At 36.0% G+C, this 27,776-nt stretch overlaps 1 protein-coding gene across 4 annotated transcripts in view; it reads right to left on the bottom strand.

Annotated features, from left to right (window-relative positions):
* Positions 1-441: 441 nt before the first annotated feature.
* PFKP (phosphofructokinase, platelet) overlaps positions 442-27,776 on the bottom strand; it is a 50,321-nt gene continuing 22,986 nt past the window's right edge. For 2 of the 4 annotated variants that reach the window (XM_082046664.1, XM_082046666.1), the window contains 14 exons: positions 26,684-26,776; positions 26,186-26,311; positions 25,547-25,611; positions 24,789-24,858; positions 19,455-19,601; positions 18,523-18,593; positions 18,013-18,100; positions 9,865-10,017; positions 5,944-6,108; positions 4,766-4,827; positions 3,716-3,827; positions 2,271-2,370; positions 1,516-1,621; positions 442-973 (listed from right to left, as the gene is read on the bottom strand). In XM_082046664.1, the coding sequence (XP_081902790.1) occupies positions 820-973; positions 1,516-1,621; positions 2,271-2,370; positions 3,716-3,827; positions 4,766-4,827; positions 5,944-6,108; positions 9,865-10,017; positions 18,013-18,100; positions 18,523-18,593; positions 19,455-19,601; positions 24,789-24,858; positions 25,547-25,611; positions 26,186-26,311; positions 26,684-26,776 (1,512 nt within the window). In that variant the 3' untranslated portion in view covers positions 442-819. Of the gene's footprint in view, positions 974-1,515; positions 1,622-2,270; positions 2,371-3,715; positions 3,828-4,765; positions 4,828-5,943; positions 6,109-9,864; positions 10,018-16,922; positions 17,076-18,012; positions 18,101-18,522; positions 18,594-19,454; positions 19,602-24,788; positions 24,859-25,546; positions 25,612-26,185; positions 26,312-26,683; positions 26,777-27,776 lie in introns of all 4 variants that reach the window. The other 2 variants (XM_082046667.1, XM_082046665.1) reach the window with 2 other exon arrangements.

Below are 27,776 nucleotides of genomic sequence, written 5' to 3' on the forward strand. Positions count from 1 at the left end.
TGGGCAACATTCAGTCGTGGTTTGATATGACACAGTCTAGTAGTTAATTTTTGTCAAGGTCCAATTGACAGAAACAGCATCTCTGGCTGTGTTTGTCAGACTAATTTGAAAAATCAATTTTACCCTTTTTCGTCATTGAGTTTATTTTAATAGCTTCGAAGAATCTGAAAGGAAACATGAAGCAAAGACCAGATTATGCCCTTCTGAATGTCAAGAAGTTTTGTTTTGTTTTTCTTGAAAAACATTTTTATAAGCCCTGTATAAGGGGAAGGGATTCAGAGCAACAACAAAGAGCTTGCCCAGCTGTGGACACTCCCTGCATGGTTACTGAAAGAAAAGGGTAGGTGCTTTTTTCCTTCCCTGGACTGTACATACTTCATGAAGCACTAATCCCCCAAATTGTTCAACAGCAAGTGAATACAATTTCTGACAAGTCACACATGGTGTTTGCAACAGTACTTTATTTCACTTCAGATACATTAAGCACATCCTGTAACTCAACACAAAGCTAGCCATCTACATGTATTTTTGGGGTGTAAGTACTCTGAAACAAAGTGCAGTAGATGAGTAACTTACAGAGTGCATAGAACGGTGTTGCACTTACTGTTAAAGGGCAGTATCAGTACATGGTGCTTCTCCATTAGATGCTAAGGGTTTGTTTCAAACATAACACAAATACAGGACAAAATCTGTGTGACTGTCTTGTTTCACGTAAAGTGCTGGTACAATAATTTAAATGTTACAAAACAAAGCTGTAACGATTCTAAAGCATTGTTACTCACAATGTGCATCTATGACAATAATCTAAAAGTGATCTCTTTAGATGGCTCCGGTTTCTGCTTCCTTTGGGCTGTGCATAGCAACATGCTCCAGCTGGCCGGAATCTGAGACATCATAACTAGTCTTGTATTTGGCCAGGATTTTCATCAGTGGTCGCAGCTTCAGCCACCATTGCTCCTTGGGAATCCTGTGTCTGTGTAAGACCGGGGTGTGGTGGGAAAAAATAAAAAAGGTGATTCACTTGGTAGCTACAACAAAGATATTTTGTAGGTCATTTGAGAACGCGAACAGTAACTGCATTCCTTATAAACAGGATCAGATAGGACATTTATGGTGGGATGTAAACACCCAAAATGAATACTGAGAATACTAAAGGAATTAATAGATTTTACTGTAAAATACGTTCTTTAAAGGTAAGTATAATACCAAATTGCTGCCCCACTAAACAGTACCCCAAGTAAAGTAATTCTAGGCATTAGAACAAAGATAATTATGGGAAAGTTATTTAAAAACACCGTGGAGTCCCAGAATTCATAACAAGAGACTTCCAAGTATAAGGAAGAGAAAGCAAGAAGGGCATTGTTAGAAAAGTGAACAACCAAAGGGAATCACTGGCTGAATGCAGGCCAAAGACAAAAGTGGGGTAAAACAGTTGGCACACGCTGTGTTGTTCGTTTGATGTGGTGAAAGGAAGCCTGTGTTGAGATGTTTAAAATGTAAGCAGTGTATACGTACACAAAGTCTGTTTCAGTCTTAAGCTCAGCCACGGGTTGGAAAACAAGGTTGCGTCTACGCATTCCCAGCAAACAAACTGAGTCTTCAGTATTGGCAAATACTTTTCCTAAAAGAATGAAATAATTCAGGATCTTTCTTAGACTTGTAAGGGCAAACACTCTTTTTCTGTAATTAAACTGAATAGGAAGCTTATGGTAGCTTAATTCCAGTTACTGAATACTTAATGTAATGATAAGACATCAATTAGTACTTTAATAGGGTTAGAGATCCTTGTTTGTTTGATTTGGCTTTGGTGATTAGCAATGAAAATGCAGTGCAATTAAGCAACAATAAAACAGAATTTTAACATCCAATTTTAAATTAGATTTTAGTAAATAACACTTTACAAAAGTTCCCAAAGAAGATATATTACCTTCTTCTGTCTCCCATGAAGCCACCATGAAACAAAAAGGAAGAACAGATGTAACTATATAACCATCAATTCCTTCATGCATGAAAAACTGTAAACACACTGGCATTTTTTAAAAGGAAGATAAGAAAACAGCTATCTGAATTATTGACTTCCCTTGAGGGGAAATCATCTTACAGCAGGAAGCACAGCAAGGCACTACTGAGTAATAAAAAACATAGTCACCATACTTCTTTCCCTCTTGATTAACAAACAAATGTACATTCATTTACATAGTACAGTAGTCTTATATACTGATAGACAATGAAAGACAGTACTATCAAGAAAGCACCAAATATTTCTGCACCTTTTCGGTAGGTTTCTTTCAGTTTTTTGGAGATCCACTGCATAGCTTTTGCAGATATTTTTGTCCCAAAGTTTCTATCAAATGGTGAAGGTGCACCACCCTGTGTGAAAATTTAACTGTGGGTTAGTTTAGTTATCGAACCAGTATTTGTGTCTTTTTATCAGTCACCTCTGTTAATGGCCTGCTCTACCTCTTATTTCCATTTCCCCTACTGAGGAAAACAAAGAAACCAAAAATCACATTGCACGAATCAAGCTAAAACATTTAAAGTTCATGTTGAACACCTCTAGAATTCTCATGGAATCAATGACTCTTTTAACTTAGATAAACGGGGGGCTGACCAGCTGCCACGGGGCAACCTGGGTTCAGCAGAACATCAACCGGGAAACTGCAGCAACACACGTGCTGACTCTGTCAGCCGGGACAGCTGGAAGCGCTGTGCTCCTGCAGCTGGAAGGGGGACGCCCATAGTGCCGTGTACATAACAGCTGCACTGGGACTTTGAGACTAGTAATTGCATTATTTCTTTTTGTTGTTGTTCTTCTTCTTTCATTCCAAGTATTACAGCACCCTTTATATAGTTCTGGAAACAAAAGTGTTGTTATGAGGGATTTTTTTAAACCCTCTGTCTATATTATATACAGTATGACTTTTCTATCCATTTTCAATGCAGCAGATGGGACTGAAATCATACGTGAAGTGGTTCCAAATAGATTCTTTGACTAATGGCTGGTCCTGACCTTCAAAATAAACTTTGTTACATTTTATGCAGAAAGTGCCAACCTCAGTGTTGAATAATCTAAAAATATATAAGAGGAATATACAATACAGCTTAAAATGACTTAAAAGGAAAGACAGTAGTTTCACTACTAGTACTTGAGAAATTTGGCTCCTCACAGATTTTTTTTCTCTACCTCAGTCCTGGTGGTTACTGTAGCCAAATTAGAAACTCATTATTTGCCCACTAACAAGCAGTATAGTGAGATAAAGAGATGCAAGATACAATGACCACAAGAAGTAGCTCACTACTGTTTCTTCTACGAGAACAATTTACCTGCATGTATTTTCTTAGTGAAATCTCATCTCTTCCAGGGTTCAAAAACCAGATACATTACAGATGGGCAGGTGTGTTCTAATAATATATCACAATAATAATAAGATAGCTGTATTATCTATTAAAAATGTAGTTGCTTATTAATATAGACAGGGAGGAATAAAAATGAAAATCATTAAGAATCTAAGGCAGCTTTTTTTCCTAGATTTTTAAGAAGGAATTGCAATAAAATACAATCCCAACAAAAACTTCTGAGTAACCAATGAACAGAAATACACACACTTCTTTTTTTAGTTTAATTCCAAATCAGACTGGCTTGAAATGCTTGAATACTGTGTGATATTTGTTTATAGAAAGTTACTTTTGTCTGTAATTTTAAGTTCATTCTCACCTGCTGCATGTGGCCCAAGACATTTTTTCTACAATCAAACACTCCTTTTCCTTCTTCAGAATACAGCTGATAAATGAAGTCAGTTGTGTAGTTCTCATTGCAGTTCTCATTTCTGTAACAATTAAGGCCAGATACAGTTAGGAAATTTACTGTTAATTAGTGGATGCCATTACAGCTACTGAATGACAAATGTTTTCATCTTTTCTTGATACCAGTACTGATGGCTTGGATATTTCCATCTAATTGTACACATTCACTTTTATGTAACATGCTCATGATTTTTAAGTCTGCATTACTTGTACTACACTGACATCACTGGCAGGTCACTTGGAATCCTTTGTTGAATAAGGTGCTGAAAAACATTATTTTAGGTCTGACATTATGCAGAGGAAAGACTGCATTAAAACAAAAAGTCATTGACATCGACATCCATTTTGCCCTTTATAAAAGCATGCATAATGAATAATACCTTAGGCTGTTCCTTACCAATATCATACATGCAGCATATTTTTCACTGTAGTCATATAACTAGTAGAACAAATACAAAGATATCCTCATACAATCTATTTTGGTCTCCATTCTTTAGCCCTTCGCTACTCGGCAGTCAAATAAATGTTCAAGAGAGAAGCTACAGTCTGATTGCTGCTGCCTAAGAAGGTTTAATTTCAGAACATGCTAATCAACATATTTTAAATGTTTTGATTTTTGAAAGATATTTTATTCTGTGTTATTCCTAAACTCTAATTAGGATTTTCATACTAAAGGCCACACAATATGTTTACGCATGTATGCTAGCTTTTACACTATCTTTAGTAAGAAAGAATCTACAAGACAAAGCCAATGAGAAAATAGAACAAAATATTAGATTGTAGGGCATCCAGACAGCTCCCAGACTTGCCTTCTGGAGATACAGCTTTAGCAAAAATCTCATGTTAAAGAAATAATCAAGGAATATAGACTTAAGAGTGTTTCCAAAAATGGCAAAACAGCCTATTTGGCTGGAAGTGCTCAGCATCACTGATGCCACCTATTCAAACTACTTTTGCTTACCTCAGCACTAGACCACGCTGGATACTGGTTTTCATTTTTTCAGTCAGGTGCTCCACATTAGCCTCAAAATAAAAGAAGTATTTTTAACAAGCCATACAGAACTCTAAAACAACTTTAAGGCACCTGCACAACCTGAGAACTTCTGTAACATATTCCTCATCAAATATTATGTGCAAATTCAAATAATCAGCAGGTTTTTTGAGATCCAAGACAAAATACTGTGTATGGCGACTAATCTAGGGATAAAACTAACTTCTTCCACATCACAAATAACTGATTTTAACAGTAACACAAAGTTGATTTTGTGTATGCTATACTGGTATAGCACCAATTTGGATAACGTCAACATAGATAAAAATACAGAAATTGCCACAAAAGGTCATATCTTGCCCTTAGTCTCAGTCCTTGCCTAAGTCCTGTTAGGGACACAGTGATGTACTGCATGTACTGCTGTGCTAGTGCTCCCATATACGACATGAAGAGTACACGCCACTGAGAAACGACCGGGGAGGGATTAATTTCACACTTCTTTTCCTTTCAGGAAATTTCTATCTGTTTAGCTTGTATTTGTCCATGACTGCAGCCAGTACCAACTGCCTCAGAAGTGTAAAAGCCTCATAGTAGATAAGTTCCATATCATCTTACATCCTAATCCATAATCCTTAAAGTCCAAGATCTTTATTTTAGTAACATCTCCAAATATACTCTGAATGGTTGTGATATCAAGGTCAGTATATAAGACACCTTAAATATTGTTAACTCCTGACATGAATAGCCATCTAACACAATGGAAAAGGTATTTCTTATTTTTCTCTATTTTTGCACACCCCCCCCCCCCCTTTTTTTAACTGCCTGGGTCTGTTCATTTACATGTAATTTAAATAAGAATAAAAATGAAACAATTCACCTAGTAGTGTTTAATAACTAATACAATAATTTTGTCAGTTAACTGAATCTGATGCCAAGAATAAGTGGTTTATGTTCCTTTATATAATAGGGCATAAGAATCAGCATTATATGAAAGTGCTACTGAAAAATGTAGCTTTTAGATACAATCTAACCATTTATGGGTTTTTGTAACATGAGCCATCTACTTCAAATATACACATTATGCTGTATCTGTACAACCATTTTAGGATCTACTTAAAAAGAAGGAAAACATTTCTAATGTTTTATACCTGGAGCTCTCGAATATCAAACTGTTCTTCGAAGATATAAGCAGCATCAGCTCCTGCTGCAAGGGCCCCCATATTAGCCAGATAACCACAATAACCACCCATGGTCTCAATGATGAACACACGACGCTTGGTACCACTGGCCGACTGCTTGATGCGATCACACGTCTAGTCAAAGATGAGATATTGCAGGTTTAAACAAAAAAAGTCTGAATTTCTGGTTTTATAGGTCATGCAACTTTATGTCACTTACTGGTAAAAGAGTTTAAGGAATTTATAAAAAATACATCCTTAAAAACTCCAACATATCATAAGCCATTTAACTATAACAATAACCAAATAAAGTAATTCTTCTAAATCATACACTGAACACCATAGTCAAAAGGAAAATGTTTTGCTATCATCAACTCTTTTTATTTGCTTCCTGCAAATTCTAAAGCAGGAATTAATTTTGGTTTGTGCACAGAATTAAAAGTTGTGATTTTTTTAACAGAGATACAAATATATATAAAGGAGCTTTTTAACCAGCTCTGGCATGAGTAAGTTTCTCTTCTTTGCTTCAACTCTATTAATTACTGAAGGGTTTATTTCTTCTTAGCAATGATTTCAAAATCCACCACATTCCCAAGCACACTTAACAGTTATAGTTTCTTAAACTTAAGTCCTGAGCATGTATTGCCCTATTGCTTACTTTCCAATAATGATATCCACATAAATATAATTCTTTCAGCTTTTTTTTAAATGTTTTTGGATTTCTATTAATAGGTACATACTTACTATAAGAAGACTGCAATCTCCACTTGCATCTTACTCTGAGCAGCATAAGACATGCTCTCTACAAACAGACCTGTTGCTTACATGCCATCAATTAACACCAATATTTATCAGAGCTGCCTAAGAGACTTAGAAAATAACAGGTAAAACCTCCAGTGTGGTAGGACTGAGGAAACTTGGGAAAACATAGAAACTTAAGAAAATGCAGAAACCTAGGAACTAGGTTACTATGCATCTCCAGGTTTTAAAGATACTCAAGAATCTATTTGACAAGCTCTCACTTCTTAGAATGAGTTTTTCTACCCTTCAAAGTTATTTTGAAGTCATCAGAAAGCAAATAATAGAAAGACACTATTTCCTTCTTTGTCTCAAAAATAAATACATACATTTTACCAGACTTAGTGACAAGAAGAAATGTGCGAAACTGATGTCCTTACACCAGTTCTGTTTAGTAAAAATGGGAAATAAAAATACCCAGGAAGTTCATAATCTTGAAAGCCAAATTATGTTAACGTTAAAAAACCCCTATGCCTTAATGATTTGCTGAATGAGTAACTGCAGATGCTGTAATATTTGAAGTATTTCTGTTTCACAGATATTTAAAACCAAACCTTCATTCAGCTAACTAAAAATAATACTGGAGGCTGAAACTAATACTGTGAGCAAAGTGGTCTTTAAAAATACACCTAACAGACCACAGAATAATTAATTGATACATGAGAAAACTTAAAATAATAAAAGACCAGAAATTCTAACATCATAAGGTTTAATGTACTGAAGGACTAAAAACAGTATGCATTTTTTAAATCCAGCTACCAAAATACAGACGTAATTTAAATTATACATACTTTATGTATTTGAATATGGGCATGTTATGTGTATACACACACACCCATATATACACACATAAGAGCAGAAGTGACATGAATTTATTCAGAATATGGATTGACATTCTGTTTTCCTTAAGCAGGAAGTATTCCTGTAAAAAAACTACATCACAAAAGCTGACATTAAACTTCACCAGTTTTTCAAGATGACACTTCTTTTTACCTGTCTTGGATTTTACAATGTCCTCAAGCGTTTTACCTTCCCCTTCCAGATGTGGTTTCATACGATTATTTGCACAATACTAGCATCTGGCATATGGTAAAAGGTAAGAAATTTATAAAAATCCCCATTACTATTAATAGTTGCAAATGCAGCACTGAACCTATTTCAACTCATTTTAAAAAAGCTGCCTGGAACTGGATGGATACCATGTGTTTAGCTTAGGATATAAAAAAATCTTGGCTTTAGACACAGAAGAGATAAATACCCATTAGAAGGATTTCCTTAATTTTGAGAAACTTAAAATATCTGTACATGCCAAGCTTTCTAAAAAAGTTTTCCAGCTGCTACTAGTAGAATGAAATGTTCTGCCTTTTGAAAGACTCTAAGCAAGGATGGAAATCATTAGATGCTTTCGAGATTACTCACTTTGGATTTATTCAGAAGGATTTCTATTCTTGACCATACAAGAGACATGGTATAAGCTTTCTACTGTTCTTAGTCTCTCAGAATGACTATGACAGAAATACCCAAATACAAAAATGGCAGAGATGGATTTTGAAAAATCATTAATTCATAGACTACTCCATACGTTAGCAAGGCCAAAGTTCAAATGCCTGATGCATGTTTCAGAAGTTCTAAACATGAAGACATGGTGGCTCTTTTTGGAGTACACTTTGGAATTCCATTGCCAGTTAAGCTTTCATACATGTTTAGCCAGTGTTGTGAGAAATCTGATATTCAAAACTTAACCATAACAACAGTGTTGTATTTTTAGCACAAAATAATAATAATAATAGTAATAGTAATAATAATAATAATAATAATATCAATAGATAAAACCATACTTTTCTTTTTTTTTTTACTGAGAGCATTATTGAAGCCTGTACAAATTGCAATTAAAATTAATAATAAAAACAGTGAAATAAGAGGAAGCAGCAATATATATGTTCATTTTTTCCCACTGTGCTTTCATGTGTTCACTTTTACAGGTGCATCCCTGTTAGAAGTGCTGTCAGTCATTATTAGCAGATTTAGTCTGACATATGTTGAAGTAGGAAACAGGGAAGCAGCTAACACAGGGGTAAAAGTATCTGAGTCCTGCCTGTGAACATATTCCTACAGTTTAGCCACACTACATCTTAGGTCGTCTTCCCCTCAGGGATGCTGCATTGCATCACCCAAAGACCAAGCCATAATATATCCTGACACAACTCTTGCAATTACTGGAGTTTTTTCACTCTATATAAACAAACAACACTGTATCAGAGCAGGAAAACAAACTGGCATTTCTCAACCCCCTGGATCTCTATTTTGACTTTTTTGGCTAGTTACTTCATAATTATTTATGTGGATTAATAATGAGGGGTTTGATAAAACCCAAAGCTGTTCAGAGGTTTGCTCATTTGTTTGCGTTAGACCCCAACTTGGTTCCCTTTGCTGCAGCTGCAACAAACTCAATAGGATCGTAAAGAACTTGGAGAGTTCATGTTGCAATTGTACCCAAGGGAAAAAGCTATGGCAGACTAAAACTAGAAAACTGTTCTGGTTGAAATGGAAAACTCATTCATAGCAAGTGTTGGCCTCAGACTAGTCAGCATCAGTGACAGATTTAATTGCTTATACTATACATGTATTTATACACACTTAATATATGTTAAGCCTAATGCAGTCTGTGGGATTATTCATGTGTTTTATGTTAACCATGTACTTAAAATGCTTTGTTGCACTGAACTCAGTCATTAGCCCATGAAATAATGTGGCATTTATTTATATAATATGTGCTTTCTTCTTTTCACCTAAGCAATGTTGAAGAGCTATGGATGATTAAAAAAATAAAGATAAAAATCCAAGCAAGCAAAATATGTTAAGCTCAAGAGCAAACGTCCTAAGCACTAATGCAAGAATTAAACTCCCAACATAATTAATTTTTATTAGGTTAATCTTTAATCAGTCTTGGAAAACTTCTTAACTATAAAACATTAAAAAAAAAAAAAAGCACAGTAAATCAATTATTTTAGAAAACCAGACATTTCAAGGTCTTTAGAAATCCTCATCTTAGGCATTCTATCATTTTAACTTCTAAAAGATACACAGTCTTACCTCCACAATAGCATTCAAGGCAGTGTCAGTACCAATGCTAAAGTCTGTCCCTGGCACATTGTTGCTAATAGTAGCAGGCAACACACAGATAGGAACGCAAAACTCCTCAAAGCGGGAACGTGCCTCGTGTAGCTGCAGACAACTTTCATAGGCCTGGAGCAGTGGTACAAGTGTGAGTGATACAATCCTTCTCTTTGGATCGCTCTGCTAATGACTCCTTGCATGTGATGGTAAATTTGGCTGTCCATTGGCCCAGGTAAATACAATTGGTGAGATTATTTGGGGGGGTCTCCAGCACATACCACAACAGTGCACTGGGGTTGCATTGGCACAATGCTCTTTGAAGAAATGCAGAACGTTAGTACAGGTTAATACAGAGTGAAGGTGGAGTGTGAACAGCACAGAGGTCTGCGGCAGTTGGACAGAAAAAGACAGAAGAAAGGTAGACTGGAAATCATTCCACAAGAAACCACTTAAAGAACAAAGTTTGATACATATTAACGAGTTTAGAAAGTTAACTGGTAAAACACCTATAATTTGAAGGAAATGCTTAAAGAAAGTTGCTATTTTTAAAACTATGTTAGCCTATAAAGTCAAGACACACACCTATTTCCACCAAGAAAAGAGAAAAGAAGTTTTTGCCTTTGCCTTCCAAGACTCTATCAACATCACACATCTGCCTCTACACACACAGACTGGACACAGGCCCAGAAAAAAACAGAAACTTGGATGAGTTAATAAAGTTTGCAAGTATAGTTCAACACTACAAAATAAATAATTATGTGAAAAGGATTAGGTGTTTCTAATAATACTTAAAGGTTACAAAATAATACTTAAAGGTTAAGATTGTGCAGCTGGTTTAAGTCATTAAACGTATTTTTTAGTTACGTTATTCCAGTTCTTCCTAATCTGAACTAATTATCATCTCTCATGATGTGTGGCAATTTTTCTAACTGCCTGTGTAATGACTCTCCACAAGAAAGCCTGATTACATAGTATGTTATGTTTTTCTTAATCTTTTTCTACCAGAAAGGATTGATGCTCACAGAAGTCTCATCCTTTCAATTTCTCAGATCAGTTCAGAAAAGCAAAACTACTGGAGATCAAATTATTAGATGGCTATTACACTATCTCCACAAGTATCTATACAGTGACTAACGTGAGTAATAATTTGGGATAAAGTGATGGGAAAAAAAATTCACCTGCAAGAGTTCTGCCCTCTAGACTTTTTTCCTAAATAAAACAAATTCTGTTCAGTGAGAGGACAGGACATATGACAGCAGGTGCACAAAGTGCAACCTGACTTCTAAAGTCAGTCTCTACTTATCTATTTCATAAATGCAACTTTCAATTAAGCTCAGTGCTAGGATGCATTTCCAGTTTAAGTCTGAAATTCATTCTAACAGACTGCAACTTTCAGACCTGTAGCTCTCACAAGCTGTATAGCCAGACGGGCAACAAATGGAGGGTTGGTTTGTTTAGGGCTTTTGTTTCTCTTTTGTTTTTTGAGTGGATGAGACTTCACTGAGAAAACCTCACTAATTGCCTAGTCCAATTCAGCTTTGAACTTACATTTCTACTAAAAAATGAAGGCATATACCGGCTTGCAGTGGTTTGGTAAAACCACATGGCTTCCTGGAGATCTGCAAAACATGACTTTCTCTAAGAAGTTTTATATTGAGACTTTTGGGAAATGAAGTTGAAAGGAGATTTAGAGCAATAACTAACACAATTGGTTAGTCTGCATTCATGATATATTAAGATGCAGTTAAGATATGTTTTACTTGCATTAAATATTGCCATTATATTTGATGCAAGTGATTTCAGCAAACATATCCAAAGACTGTACCTTCACCAAGCATGAGCATTAGATCATTGTACGCAACATCTTTGCATCACTGCAGCAAAATATGGAAATGCTTTCAATAAAGGGCCACTTAATAATTTTAAAGGTTAAACAAGTGACTGGTGGTTTTAATAATTGCTTTACATTTTTAAAAAATAAGTACTACTGTAGGATAAGGGATACTGTACTGTGTCATTTCACACCCTTTTATTACATTTGTGTTATTAAAAAAGGTATTGCTATAACCAAAGATGCTTTATAAAAATACATGCAGTTAAGCAAAGACTGTGGTTCATCGACTTTATGCTGATCTAAATGCAAATGGCCATTGAAAGGGATGGATTTACTGTCCGAGCTCCACATCCAGCTGTTGCTAGGACTGAACTAGATTATCATTTAAATCAGGCAGCTACTTGGCCAGGTTAATTTTCAGCTTCCTAGTTCAGACTGATGTGGAGCCACATTTGCAAGCACCAGTACTTGGAGGGTACAGGGGTCTGTAGCTTCATTCACTTCTCAGTGAAAAAGGGTTTTCTTGTGGCTGTTCACTCTGCTTTTTCTCACAAAACCAATTAATCAACCTGTATCTCCTTCCCTTTGATGAAAGGAAAAGGCAGATTCTCAAGGAAACAAATTAGAGAGTTCCAGCATCTTCCTTTTTCAGGTTCTATATTTCTGCACCTCTAGCTGATACCTTTTCATTTCCCCATTTACTTCCACGTCTCCTAAACCAAATGAATATTCTTCCATACTTTGTTCTGGTTTATTCCTCTTTAAGTCTTCTTTATTCCTCTTTAAAACTTCCTTTAGCCCATCAGTAGGCTTAGTTTTCAAATCAAGTTTTCATCCCTTCCATTCTCTTTCCATGTTCTGTAGCTAAAACAGTCTAACATTTTATTCATCCCGCTTAATTACAGAGTAGGTTTCTGCTTTTTACTTCCACCTGCAAAATGTATTGCTAATGCCTCTTTTTGATCAATATTAAGTAATCCAACTTTATTTTAAAAATAAATTTCTGTCCTTCATGGTTATGTAGGAAGAAAACTAACATTCCCTTGCTGCCACATTCCAGGGGTCTGCTATCTAGAATAATATTCTATTCATTTCACTGGATTAGAAACATGAAGTTGAGAATATAGGTATTTTTATTATGGTAGTTACTTTACTGATGCTTCTTTTCACAGAAAACTCAAAGTTCATGTTCTTATCCTGCAATCCTTAACAATTTATTTCATATATCTAGATATACAAGCCTTAAGCATACCCTTTTCACATACAGAAGCCTCCAGCTTTCCCCAGGTATTTTATATTGTGGAGTTTTCATTGACAATTTTTCTCACTAACATTCTGAAAACTGAAGTGAAAAACACAGCATAAGGTAAATTTAAAACACTCTTCAAAAGTCAAACCAAATTCTACTATTTAACTGATTACAAGCCTGTATTTTAAAACAAAAATGGAAAAATTGATTATTTCAAGAGGGTCACAGAATTTATTTTAGAATCTAAATTCTGATTATTGAGAAATGTACCATCCACTATCTATGACTTAGGGAAATCTCTCATTCAGAACTTATATATCTGTTTGGCTGCTTTTTATTATTTTCCTCTCTAAATACAGCATCTTAACACATTTTATCTGCAAATGTCTCAAGGTGCCATTTACACCCCCCTAGACTAGCTTCAAACAATCTAACATTGAGAAGTGTCTTGTAATGCCAAACACTAACAAGGCCTCATCACCCAGCAGAAATGTACTTACCTTACTAAAAGTTGTGAAGAGCACAGAAGTAAGAACAGTACCACAGAAAAAATAAGTATGATGACATTTTGGATTTTGTAAGAGGTACTAATCCAAGAGCACTGAAAACTATGATGCATTTATTCACCTAATAATGGCAACAGGAATAAAAATGCTATAAACTACATAAAATGGACACCGATGTCCATTTGCTACTTCCATTTACCACAGTCAATTATATGACTTGTATTGAGTCTCTCAGTCACATTTAATAGGGGGCATCATCCCTATTGCACCTGATCTGAACATGCAACACAGGAATTAAAGGATAAATTTTTCATTATCAGTTTTAGTGAATCAAGTTCAAACAATCAGAGCCAAAAAACCCAAACGATTCTAAGCAGAAATGTTCCCACAACACATAGTCTGCTCCTTCCCCCCAAAAAACTGAACAAAATTTAATTTTCCATTGGATTGAATCTAAATCTTGCAAGGCTATTACATTTCATATTTATTCCAGAGAAAAATCTAGGCAAAATAAAACACAAAAAGAAGATGAAAGTTATTAGTAAAAAAAATACTAGTTCAAAGATTTTCCACTGCTGCATTGAAAATATGGAGATACTGACATCTTAGTTATTATCTAATAAAAACGGATGATATCTGGAAATCTAAGTATGAAGCAAAACACAACAAGGAGAGACTGACTATGATACGTCCCACTCTACACAAAATAACCTATAAAAAGAAGCCAGTTAGGTAAAAAAAGATTAAGAAGAAAAGAAAAGAAGAAAAGTAGGTGTTATGCACAATCATTTTACTCACCTTAATTTGTGACCAATCATTTTGGAGAGATATCTTTATATACCAGAACTGGAAACATCAAAATGCATAACCTACGTTGTCTATAAAGAATGTGTTCAACATAACTTTTAGTTAGCTTACAATCTTTTTCAAGGCAATAGTTAAGGAAACTGAAATTTCCTAATTGAAGGGCTTATTTTGCTGAAGATAAAAATATAGATGCTGGCATGGTAAAAAAACAAAACAGGTGAAAATTATGTTTGTGCTCTTGAAGTTGGTAGTATTTGAGGAATCCTTCAAATTTCTGAAAAGAATATCAAGATCTTCAAATATATCTAAGTGATAGAACTGACATTTTGTTTTCAAAAGCAACTTGACATTTTTTTCCCACTTTACATGAGCATCATGCTTGTTATTTTTCAGTTCTTTAAATGTAGCTCAATATGTACAATCAATGAAAAAATTCTATATTCTGGCTCCAAGATGGCTGAAAACAAAAATCAGGAAGTGGAACTTGTAATATAATACGGTAATTCACTGTAACTCAGTAAAGAAGTTACGAAATAATTCTGTTTCTTCTTTATAAGTGAAAATATAAATTCAGTTTTGAAGACAAATGCTTTATTAGGTCTTTGCTGCGTTTTCACAGAATCACAGACTGCTAGGGGTTGGAAGGGACCTGGAAAGATTATCCAGTCCAATCCCCCTGCTGGAGCAGGAACACCCAGATGAGGTAACACAGGAATGTGTCCAGCTGGGTTTGAATGTCTCCAGAGAAGGAGACTCCACAACACCCCTGGGCAGCATGTTCCAGTGTTGTCACCCTCACTGAGAAGAGGTTTCTTCTCATATTTAAGTGGAACCTCCTGTGTTCCAGTTTGTATTCACTGCCCCTTGTGCTATCATTGGTTTTCACTGAGAAGAGCCTGGCTCCATCCTCATGATGCTCACCCTTTACATACATACTATGGACACTCTGCAACTGTACTTACAGTACATACATGTCCACAGATTAAGTTGAAAAGAAAAAAAGTGAAGGAATTGTGATGTTATTGTTTCACAGACAAAATTATGTCAAAATATATATAAACAGAATTGCCTAAGTGAATCAGATGAGCTGTAAATGTGCATGCCTAACAATTTCATTTGTGTAGTATTTGATAATGCTCTATCCAACTGAGTTTAGTATTAATCAATCCATTTTTAATTTACATCGTATTACTGGATTTGATTTTTTAAAAAATACTTCACAATATGTCTCAACTCTTTTTTTTGTTAAATCTGTTTATTAGTAGAAGGCATGTAATTGCTGTTATTGAGAAATATGGATCTTACTGAGTGCACTCTCAGCAAGTTTGCTGATGATACCAAACTGGGAGGAAGGGCTGACACACCAGAAGGCTGTGCTGCCATTCAGCGAGACCTGGACAGGCTGGAGGACTGGGCAGAGAAGAATCTGATGAAGTTCCAAACAGGCAAGTGTAGGGTCCTGCACCTGGGGAGGAATAACCTCAGGCACCAGGGGCAGACCTGCTGGAAAGCAGCATTGCACAGAATGATTTAGGAGTTCTGGTTGACAAAAGGTTGACCATGAGTCAACAATGTGCCCTTATGGTCAAGAAGGCCAGCGGTATCCTGGGGTGTATTAAGAAGAGTGTGACCAGCAGGTCGAGGAATGTTCTCCTCCCCCTCTACTCTGCCCTGGTGTGGCCACATCTGGAGTACTGTGTCCAGTTCTGGGCTCCCCAACTTAAGCAGGACCAGGAATTACTGGAGGGAGTCCAGCAGTGGGCTATGAAAATTATTAGGGGCCTAGAGCACCCTTCTTATGAAGAGAGACTGAGAGAGCTGGGTCTGTTCAGCCTGGAGAAGAGAAGGCTGAGAGGGGATCTTATCAATGCTTATAAATATCTCAAGGGTGGGTGTCATGACAATGGGACCAGTCTCTTTTCAGTGGTGCCCAACGATGGGTTCAGGGGCAACAGGCACAGACTGAAACACAAGAGGTTCCATCTGAATATGAGGAGAAACTTCTTTATTTTGAGTGTGCCAGAGCCCTGGAACAGGCTGCCCAGAGAGGTTGTGGAGCCTCCTTCTCTGGAGACATTCAAACCTGCCTGGACACACTCCTGTGCGATCTGTTCTGGTGAACCTGCTTTAGCAGGTGGGTTGGACTAGATGATCTCCAGAGGTTGTTTCCAACCCTAACCAGTCTGTGATTCTGTTACAGTCTCTGTTAAAGAAATAAAGATGTTGCATATATAAACAAGGATCTCTTTCTGAAAAGAACAGCAATCATTTTTCACATCTGGGTATACTGATGCATATAATAGGGATTTTTTTTTTCTCTGCAGTGCATCAAATGACCATCAAGTCTTAGCTTTAGGTTTATTTCTTAGATATATAATCAATATATGCCATCTGATTTTATAGTTTGCAAATTCACAAGTCATTGTAGTTTCAGAGAAAATCTAATAGGAGCATTTGAGATTTTAAACCTTCTCTTATTTAAAAAGGTATCATGAATGTGGCTATATTAACTAGCTGTATAATTTACCAGATTATATTTCCAAAGTTCTGGTCTATAAAAATATCCAGTTCTAGCCAATTTTGTCAGTTTTAACCACAACTGCTTTGTTAGTAAGCGCACACACCAGAATAGACTTACATCAGTGATAGTGTTCAGAGCAGTATCTGCACCAATGCTGAAATCTGAACCTGGTACATTGTTGGATACAGTGGCAGGAACCATAACCATGGGAACACAGAATTCATCATATTTCTCTCGGGCAGCTGACAATTCCAGGAGTCCGAGGTAAGCCTGTTGGGCACAGGCATTGGGTGAAAAATTAGGATGAATAAAATAAGAGCAAAGTAGGAGTGATAAAATGGAAAGGGCCACAGGGGGAGCCAAATTCTACCACAGCACACTTAAGCAAGTCAAAACAATAAGGAAGCACTAAAATCTAACACAAATACATAAAAAAAGAAAACATTAAAAACAGCTAGACATTTGAATACAAACAATAAATAGAACATTCATTTTCAAGGGAATATATAATTTAGACAGAACAAAGTGCTTTGTACAACATAAACATACTGCAAACTTCAGGTACAGTTACTGCTCGTTTAAAATTTTACTATTCCTAAAATAGGGCGACGCCTTACATGTTGGAAAAAAATGATGATTCTTTCTTTTTTATCAAGAAGTATTAAGTATCTTCTTCTCTGAGAAGAGCTGGTGAAATACTTTCCTGAATTAAGATCTCAAAAATTAATTATTTTGGTAAAATTAAATTAACATGAAACATGGAAGAAAAAAAATATTTCTCCATATCAATTAAAGCTTTTGAAATGCACTATGTGAAAAAGAGTGGTTTAAATGGGAAACCACAGTGTAGCTACTATTAAAGGTCAAAGACTTCCAGAAGTATGTTCTAAGTATTGATAGAGTACAGATTGGAGCTTGCACTACTGAGGTCAATATATTTTTTTTTTAATATAAAAATACCAACATGTTATCTCACCTTATTTATGCATTTAGCATATCCTGTTTTGCAGTTAGTAGTCACTGTCTTGAATGTCAGCTTTCCATAGTATCACTGATAGACAATATTTCCGATCCTAAACACTATTTCTGTTGTGTATCAAATATAGTTATAACCAAATGCACTGTACCTGAAGATTGGGTAAAAATTAAACCATCTAATCCTTTTGTTAAGATTTCTACTCAGACACAACTAAACATTTCAGTGTACCTCAAATCCACCAATAACCATCAGGGCATTAATGTTGTTAGTGCGCATCTGGTCAGCAATCTTCTCCAAATATTTTGCAGGAAGAGTACTAAAAATTATTAAATCAGAAGAAAAATGAAAACAATTTACAGATTCTGCAGCAATAAGAACTGATCACAAGCTGAAACAGAAAACTGAGAAGGCAATGCAATATTTTTCATTTTACATATTTATCCATACAAATATTCCTGACAACCAGTAAGGAATCATGTCAACTGTAAAGAAACTACAGGTTTGCAATCCTGTTAAGTGAAAGGACCCCAGGAAATGTTCAAGTTGAGGTTCCAACTCCCATTTTCATTCTCTCTTCAGAGCTGGTACAGTACTATAAAGATAACCCAGTTAGACTGTAACTTTTTTTTTAAAAAAGAGCACTTAAACATTCTGTAGAAGAAAAAGCACATGCAATCATATATTGCTTATATAAAATACTAGAATTAATCCTATCAATTGGCAAAATACTGACGTTACCGTTTTGTACCAAGAATTGATCCTCCTTGACCAGTCCAGCCTCCAACATCTCCCCAGCTGATTTCCTTTATCTTTGAATAAAAGTATAAAAGGAGATGGTGTTAAGTAATTATCCAATTGCATCTTTTGACATGCAGCAAACATCAGGTACTACTTTATGTAAAGGTATTGGAACAAATTGTTGGATACAGACACTACCAAAAATGAACTTGGCAAAGAAAGAACACAGCACCAAAAGGTTAACTGAATTTCTCTTGAGTTCTTACCAATCCCTTTCCATTCTATTTGTTCGTTCCTCCTCCAGATCATGATGAATCCTGCCTGACTCCTTGTTTCATATCATTATCCTATTTTCACATCCTCTCCTACTGAATGTGAAACACAAATATCTAGAACTAGGTCTTTGAAGTTAATTTTGGGACCTGCGGCTCCAGCTAGGCATAGAAATCATAAATCTTCTATCCAGTTTCTCCTCAGCATACCAACAGATGCTTAGCATTTAAAATTGGGAAACAGAAGAATCTAACCCACTTTGGGGAAAAAAAAAAAAAAGCTTCCTTCCTCAACAAGCAGCACTGCAAATTGTCTTACAGCAAAGAAACACAGATGTAACAACACGGAATCAGCGATCCTCCTGTTATTCGGTGGAAAACCTACCATATGCTAAACAACGACTAAAGTTTGAAGGTAGGATTCAGCTAAACTGATTTTGTAGCTCTGATCAACAATACTTCAGATAAATTAATCTATAGACCTGAACAGCTGAGAAATAGTTACAATTTCAGTTTTATAGATCTTTCTGAAATGAAAGAACTTAAGAGAATCAGTTTCCACAACTGTAATGACAGAATATACCTTCTAAGAACATAAACAAAGGTGGTGATGTGCGACGAGGTACCTACTACTATGTAATCCACACAGGTAATACTGACCTTCCCTCTAGCAAAACCTTCAAATCCATCAATGACTGCAAACATTTTATGGCCTTCAGTTATGCCAACTCTCACTGCAGCTCTCACTGCAGCGTTCATTCCAGCTGCAGGAGCACCAACATTTAAAACTGCCACATTAAAATTAGTCTGCAAGAGAAAAGAATGTTTAATAAGCACTTTTATTTCAATACCATGGCTAGTTTGTCCATCATACACAATGCTAAATGTTTGAATTTAGGAAATGAAATTTCAAAGCCACTAAAAACATCCAAACTTCGAAGTTAACTAGAAGATACTTGCATATATTTCCCAATTTGCAGAATATAACGTAGACATAAACAGTTTAAAATAAGAATGTTTGTTTGAAAGTAAGACTTTATCACATTTTCATTTGGCTTGCAGGTTAAGTTATTCAGGTTTTTATATTCTAGCTCAGCTAGGTTCAAGAAGTATAAAATACCCTGCATTATTCAAGCAGTTTCATGTTATGAAAGCAGTACTTTTTTGTAAAAACATCCAAAATAGCCAAGAACAGAGTAGGAACTGATTCTAGCACACTTGCAGTTAGGTGTGTATCATCGGTACCATGCAAAGCAGAACAGATGACAACTTTTAAAGTATTGGCCAGGTTTTAAAAGCAGCTGACAATACAGGAGTAAACAGGAACACTTGGCATCTTTCACAGTACCGCACATTTTCAGATTATGGCAGTTTTTTATGTATTTCCCAATAACTCAAAGTAATTGAGCTTATATTCAGTGTCTCTCCAAGGGAATGGAATGGAATGGAATGGAATGGAATGGAATGGAATGGAATGGAATGGAATGGAATGGAATGGAATGGAATAGAATAGAATAGAATAGAATAGAATAGAATAGAATAGAATAGAATAGAATAGAATAGAATAGAATAGAATAGAATAGAATAGAATAGAATAGAATAGAATAGAATAGAATAGAATAGAATAGAATAGAATAGAATAGAATAGAATAATTTCAGTTGGAAGAGATCCTCAGGATTGAGTCCAACCATAACCCAGCTCTAGTACTAAACCATGTCCTTGAGAACCTCGTCTAAACACCTTTTAAACACCTCCAGGAATGGTGATTCCACCACTTCCCTGGGCAGCCTGTTCCAATGCCTGACAACCCTCCCGTGAAGAATTTTTTTCCTAATAGCCAATCTAAACCTCCCCTGGTGCAACCTGAGGCCATTTCTTTCCTCTTGTCCTATCACTTGATACTCGGGAAAAAAGACCAACTCCTTCCATGCTACAACCTCCTTTCAGGTAGCTGTAGACAGAGATAAGGTCTTCCCTCAGCCTCCTTTTCTCCAGGCTGAACAGCCTCAGTTCCCTCAGCTGCTCCTCATTACACTTGTGCTCCAGGCCCCTCAACAGCTTCGTCACCTCCTCTGCACTCTCTCTAGTACTTCAATGCCCTTCTTATGATAAGTAGCCCAAAACTGAACACAGGATTCAAGGTGTGGCCTCGCCAGTGCTGAGTACAATGACACAATCACTTCTCTAGTCCTGCTGGCCATACTATTCCTGATACAAGCCAAGATGCTGTTAGCCTTTTGGCCACCTGAGCACACACTGGCTCATGTTCAGCTGTTGTCAATCAACACCCCCAGATCCTTTTCCCCCAAGCAGCTTTCCAGCCACTCTTCCCCAAGCCTGTAGCGCTGCCTGGGGTTGTTGTGACCCAAGTGCAGGACCCGGCACTTGGCCTTGTTGAACCTCATACAATTGGCCTCAGCCCAATAATCCAGCCGGTCCAGATCCCTCTGTATGGCCTTCCAACCCTCCAGCAGATCAACATTACCACCCAATTTGGTGTCATCTGCAAACTTACTAAGGGTGCACTCAATCCCCTCATCTAGATCACTGATAAAGAGATTAAACAGAACTAGCTCCAATACTGAGCCCCAGAGAACACCGCTCATGACTGGCCACCAACTGGATTTGGCTCCATTCACCACAACTCTTTGGGCCTGACTCTCCAGCCAGGTTTTTATCCATTGAAGAGTACACCCATCCAGGCCATGAGCTGCCAGCTTCTCCAGGAGAAAGCTGTGGGATACGGTGTCAAAGGCCTTACTGAAGTCTACATACACAACATCCACAGCCTTTCCCTCATCTACTAGGTGGGTCGCCTTGTCATAGAGGGAGATCAGGTTGGTCAAACAGGACCTGCCTTTCAGAAACCCGTGTTGACTGGGCCTGATCACATGGTTTTCTTGTTATGTGCCATGTGATGTTACTCAAGATGATCTGCTCCATGACCTTCCCCAGCACAGAGGTTAGACTGACAGTTCTGCAGTTCTCTGGATCCTCCTTCCAGCCCTTCTTTTAGATAGGCATCACGTTAGCCAGCTTCCAGTCAACTGGGACCTCCCTAGTTAGCCAAGATTGCTCGTAGACAATGGTAAGTGGCTCAGCGATCACCTCTGCCAGCTCCCTTAGCACCCTTGGGTGTATCTCATCTGGCCCCAAGGACTTGTGTGTGTTTCCAAGTGTTGTAGCAAGTTCACCAACCATTTATCCTTGGATTATCTGGGCTTCATTCTGCTCCCCAAGTTATCCCAATTAAGCAGCTAATCTACTCAAATGGAAAAGTCTGAGATATCAAATATACATTTGTAATTTAAACCAGAGACAATGTAAGAAAGAAAGTTCTATTTAAAACAGAACATGAAATAGTAAATATTTTGATATATAATACATATTCCATACCTATGCCTTTAGTACCTATTTATATGGCTTAGTTATCAATTGTACTCTAGATAAAACAACTACATCTAAATGTATGTGTTACAGACTGAACAACTCAGGTGGAAAAAAACACACAATTTAGCTACAAAATACTATTAAAACCTCCTGCCTTGTTACAACAGACCCAATTCTAAAACCACAACATTTCTCAAATTAAAAACACTTTCTTCAACAGAATTACTACTTTATACTGATAAATCCAACATCGTCCAGATGATGGATTCTTTCCCAGAGAAAAAAACTTCCATACTTGCATTAAGAAGAAAAATACAATAGAAAAATTACTCATAAATGCACACTGTAAGGGTAAACAAAGCAAGAGTGCTACTGTGTGTAAAAAAGCATCTTTGGATTAAATTTTAAGAGCAAAGCATGAAATGAAGATCTTCTGTACATGAAGTGTTCCTTGAAATAGAAGGGTTTTTTTCCAGATAAATCACAGGCCACTGTCTTTGATTAAGAAACCCTCAGCTTGTATAAATCAATACAGTTTCTCTGACATCAATCAGTGTTGATATACACAGATAAAAATATAATCCTTTACCAAAAAATAAAGCAGGCACTGCAATTTATTAATTTTGTTTTATTTTTATAGCTTTGAGATTAATACTTTGAGCAAAATATATATGTTAAAAAATTAAACTTTATATGCCTGACCTTTGGGAAATTGAACCACTCTGTATGAATTTAGCAAACAGAATTTACATGATAGCGAACTATGTAAGCAAAAAGCAGACAACAGCCTGAGCTTATATCCTAAAATTCATCATGGTTTAGGTCAGCTGGATGACCTTAAATAGTTTTCAACTGTTAACATGACAAATTTGTAACAATGTGGTACTGCAGAAGAACTATAAGTTGTTATTATAGCTTTATCCTAGAAGATGGGAATACAAACAAACAAAAAAACCCCAGAACAGTTGTTTGGATCACTTCCAACCAAAATAAAAAGACACCTAAACCAGAACTTACATAGTTTTGGTGGGGTTTGTTTGTTTGTTCATTTTTTTAGCTCTGGCATAATCAAAGGATTGTAGAAAAATGCAAAACACACAGAAGGAGCAAAATATCTGCATGCTGCTACACTGCTGAGGCAGAGCATTTAGTAGCTGCAGTGATCTGATCAGCTTAGCCTTTCCTCAATTCCTGTGACACGGACATTTTATCTGCTTTTTAATTCCCATTTGACCCCTTTTATAGAATACACAGATTTGGTTACTGTGGTCAAATCCAAGTTGTAAATAATTACAAGTGCCCCACATTTCCTTCTAACATCATCCATCACAAAAAGATATGGCAAAACTATTTTAAAATGCAATATAAAAGCCCAATGTTAACAGTACTATATTTGCATCGGTATATTAAAAACAAACACACACCTGATCTGGCAAAGCAAATGTTGAATAACTAATCTCTTGAAGTTCAAACTTAGGTCCTTATTTTAAAAAAAATATATTATTTTGACAGGTTTATTTGAAATAACTTCAGTCCTTATACTTACTTTTAATTATGCTCAGGCAAAAGTAAAAGTCCAATTTAAACTAGAGTTATTTTGTCATAGTGTCCTTGAAAGCTTCTACTCTGACTTTTTTGTCAACTAAAATGTCCAGTTGTGATTATATTACTTGCTATCTGCAGAACTTCTGAACACATGTCAGGTATTCAAACAAACTTTTCCTATTTTCACTGCAATATTTATACTTAATAATATTGAGAAGAATATCTAATTGGAATAAAATAAAATCCAAAAAACATAACGGTAACATAATCATACAAATAAGGTAACAAATCGTCACAAATCACAACTGAAAAAAGGAATCAACCAGTAAGGTGACATAGTCACCAACCGTGGTCAAAACCAGAATTATTCAGTAAACCATTGATGAAAACAAACAAAAAAATCCTGTCTGAAATTTGTTTGCACACATTTAGTGCCTACTTCCTAATAAATCTGCATTCCCTTTTATACACAACTTACAAACTACAAAGAAAAGAAAAACTAAATGTCCACTGCTGTATTATGAACAGTGACTCATTAGATCAGGTAAATGTGAAGCATTTGTCTCCACTATTCCATTCCATGAATTCCTGAGCTCATTCCTGTTCTTGAGCAGTTTTGCCCTTCAAAAGAAAGGGCTAGAAATCTTTTATCTTGAATCTTCCTTCTTTATCCCGAGATTTTCAGACAATCATGATTACATCGCTTTTCCTTCTCTCCGTGTTACGGAACAGAGGACATAACAGTAACTATTAGAAGCGGACACTACTGCAATTGGGACCAGACATAAATCCTAGACAGAAAGAAACTGTCTAGCAGGAAATTTTTAAAGTGAAATACCATTCTAACTTGAAAAATTGGTATTATTAGAATAAAGTTGTGTGGTGCAAGCATCCTTCTGCCATTATAACATTTAACTAATGTTACAAAATATCCTATGGCACAGGTTTGAAGAGGGTATGAAGGCAGGATGAGAGGGAGAGAAGAAAAACAAAACCAGTATTTGTTGAGACTACCCAAAAGCAGACATGCATTGCACACTCCAAAAAAAACCCCTTACCTTTGGAAGCTCAGCATCTGGTTTTTTGTGTGACAGTAATTTATAGGTGTTAAGGTTGTTTTCAAAGCTCCTAAATAAGTCAATAAGATAAATAAAATAATAAGTTTTTCAACTTACTTAAAATAAATACTTGAGTTTGTCAGAAATTTTTAAAAACAGTATGTAATATCTGGACCAAAATTATTATGCAATAAAACGTGAAAATGAGAGAACACTGGAAAATACTCCATTCTGTAAGATAATAGTGAGAAAATATAAAATAACTATATAGCTGGCAAATGAGTTTTGCAGATTGGTGATAAAGCATTTTATTATCAAGTGACTTGAAAAAGAAAATGCTCTGTTGACACATAACAGTGCAGAATGTCTCCCTCCAACATTACTCATGGAAATCTACCAGCTACTCACAAACAAGCTCATGGGATCGGCCTCAAAATCTTGAATAAACAAACATAGTTGCTCCCAGTCAGCTCACAAAACACAGCAGCTCTTTCTTTTATGACTACTTATCCTGGGGTTGGTCATTAGCCTGACACAGTACTGAACGAGAATTTTCTGTGTTTTGCATGTTTTTATGCAGATAAGAATTTCAATTATTCTATTTAAGCAACCCTTCTTCTGTCACCTCTATTATTCTCAAATACATAAAATCATATGGATATTAAAATTATTTAAAATAAAATTTTGAGTGCCAGTGGAATAGCAAACCAATTCAGCTCATCTAGCACAAATAAATTGATACAAGTTATTGGCCATACCTTCCACGCAGCCTCACAGCCTCAAGAAATCTTCCCTCATCCATGGCTTTCTGGACTTCTTGAGTCTTGAAAAAACAAGTTGATTAACCAATGTGTTTAAAAAACACAGGAAGCTGATTATTTAAATAGATCATTCTGAAAGAGCTTTCAAAAGTGAAAACAGAAATATCGACATTTCATTAATTTATGAGCTACCTCTTATTATAGCACAAATTACAGTGGACAAGAGAAGAACAAAGTACAAGGGGACACAAAAAGCCTCCCTAGGGAAAAAAAAATATATATATCAATGTATCTATTTTTTTCAGTTTAAGTTGAACAGTTTTAGTGCAGAAAGCAGACTGTTGTGTGTGATGTTTAAATGGATGCAAGCATCTGAATAATTTGTAGCAGCAATAAAAAGAAAAGATCTGAGGATAAATTTAAAAACAAATTAAAGATATATATTTCTTGTTTGTTGGGTAGTTCACAAATAAGTAATAACATGTAGAGAACACACATGAAGTTCATTACTCCCAAATGTGAGAAACTGCTGCACACATTCCCATGGGTGTTTTAACGACAACAGACAATTATTGTGCACAGTGGTCTGTTGTAGTTAATGAATAACTATAAATTGGCTTTTTGCCAGAAACTCACCATCTGCACACACTCCATCAAAGGCAGACGGACAGCCTGGTTTCCAGACAGGGACACAACACAGGCTGGGGTAGCTGGAGTAGCTTCTAAAAGGGCAAGCACAGCTTCCACACCCATACGACTTGCCTGAAAATAGATAATATTTGAGTGATCAAGCAAGCACTTAAAAATAAAAGGCTTTTAGTCACAGGAATTGCCATGATTTCTCCATAAATCAAGCTGAAACCAATTATTCCTTGGTAGGTGAAAATATCGCAGGCTGTTTAACACCCTTAAGTATGGAATATTGACCCTGGACCTTTGCTTTTTAATCCTAATATAGATGACTTTACACAAAGTGCTTCACTATTCTGAATTTTAGCTATTCAGACAGTTAATTTGAGACAATAATTGGATTTGTCAAGGTAATCAGGTAATGAACTTCCCCACCCCCAAACAGATAATAAAAATGTAGTTACACTATGTGGTGTCGTGCATAATTATTTCAGGTTCACTCACCAAAATTCTATCAAAAGCTGAAGGGGTTCCACCTCTTTGCACATGACCCAGGATAGTTACTCGGGTGTCAAAACCAAGCCGCTGTACCACAAGCTGCACAGAATTTCAAAATATAGTGGGTTTATTATAATTATTATTTTGTAAACATATGTATTAGAATTACTCTGGTTTACATACTATTGGAATAACAAAATTCTACATATACTATACATGAGCACATCAACAGAATGAAAATACTACAAAAGTTATGCCAGCCTTTAGCTTATTCCTAACCTAGAACTAAACTCCAGGTTCCTAATCAAAAGGAACATTTCGTCTTTTAACAGCAAAACAGTGGCTACATTGCAATGCTTTAACTGCAGTTATAATAGCTTCATCATACACAGTCCTCAGCCTTATAAAAACAGGTCTACACATTATAATTAGAATACTTGAAAGAAGCTCAGTTACAGTGTTTTATTCACACCATGTTTCCTCTGTGTGAAATATTACACACTTCAAGAGACTCTGAGTAAAACTTCAGTGAAGATGAATTTTAACCTTAATTCACAAAGCTTGTAAAACTTGCAGTAAAAATCATAATAATAAAACTATTTCTTTCAGTCAGGCTTTCTTTTCATTTCCTCTGTTACATATCAAATCTAAAGTCACAGAAAGACATGTTTTATTAATAGATCTTCAGTGAGCATGTAAGGTTAGGAATAAAGAATGGATACCATAAAGTAGAAAAAAATTGTAGAAATTATTTACAAACTCTTATATCCCTTGTATTTATAGTTTTTGAATGTTTTAATTGGCTGAAATTTGTAGCATGCTAGTAACGTTTCTTCCATAAAGATATAACATCTATCTGCTGTATGTACCCTTAACACCACTTGGTGCTAAATTTTACTTTGTAAACTGCAATTCCGAATTAAGAGTCAAAGTTTACTCTCAAACTGACAGCTAGGGCAAAGAAAACTCCATAGTCACAGGACAGATAAACCCCAGGTAAAGTCAAAGTGTCATAGCTCCTTCCTGCCAATGATAATCTTTCAACTTATTTTCTTAAGAGACCCTTTCCAAGAAAAGCCGAATAATTTCAGCTCAGAAG

This window comes from Streptopelia decaocto, assembly GCF_964273445.1.
Source record: "Streptopelia decaocto genome assembly, chromosome: 2".
NCBI classification, from domain to species: domain Eukaryota; kingdom Metazoa; phylum Chordata; class Aves; order Columbiformes; family Columbidae; genus Streptopelia; species Streptopelia decaocto.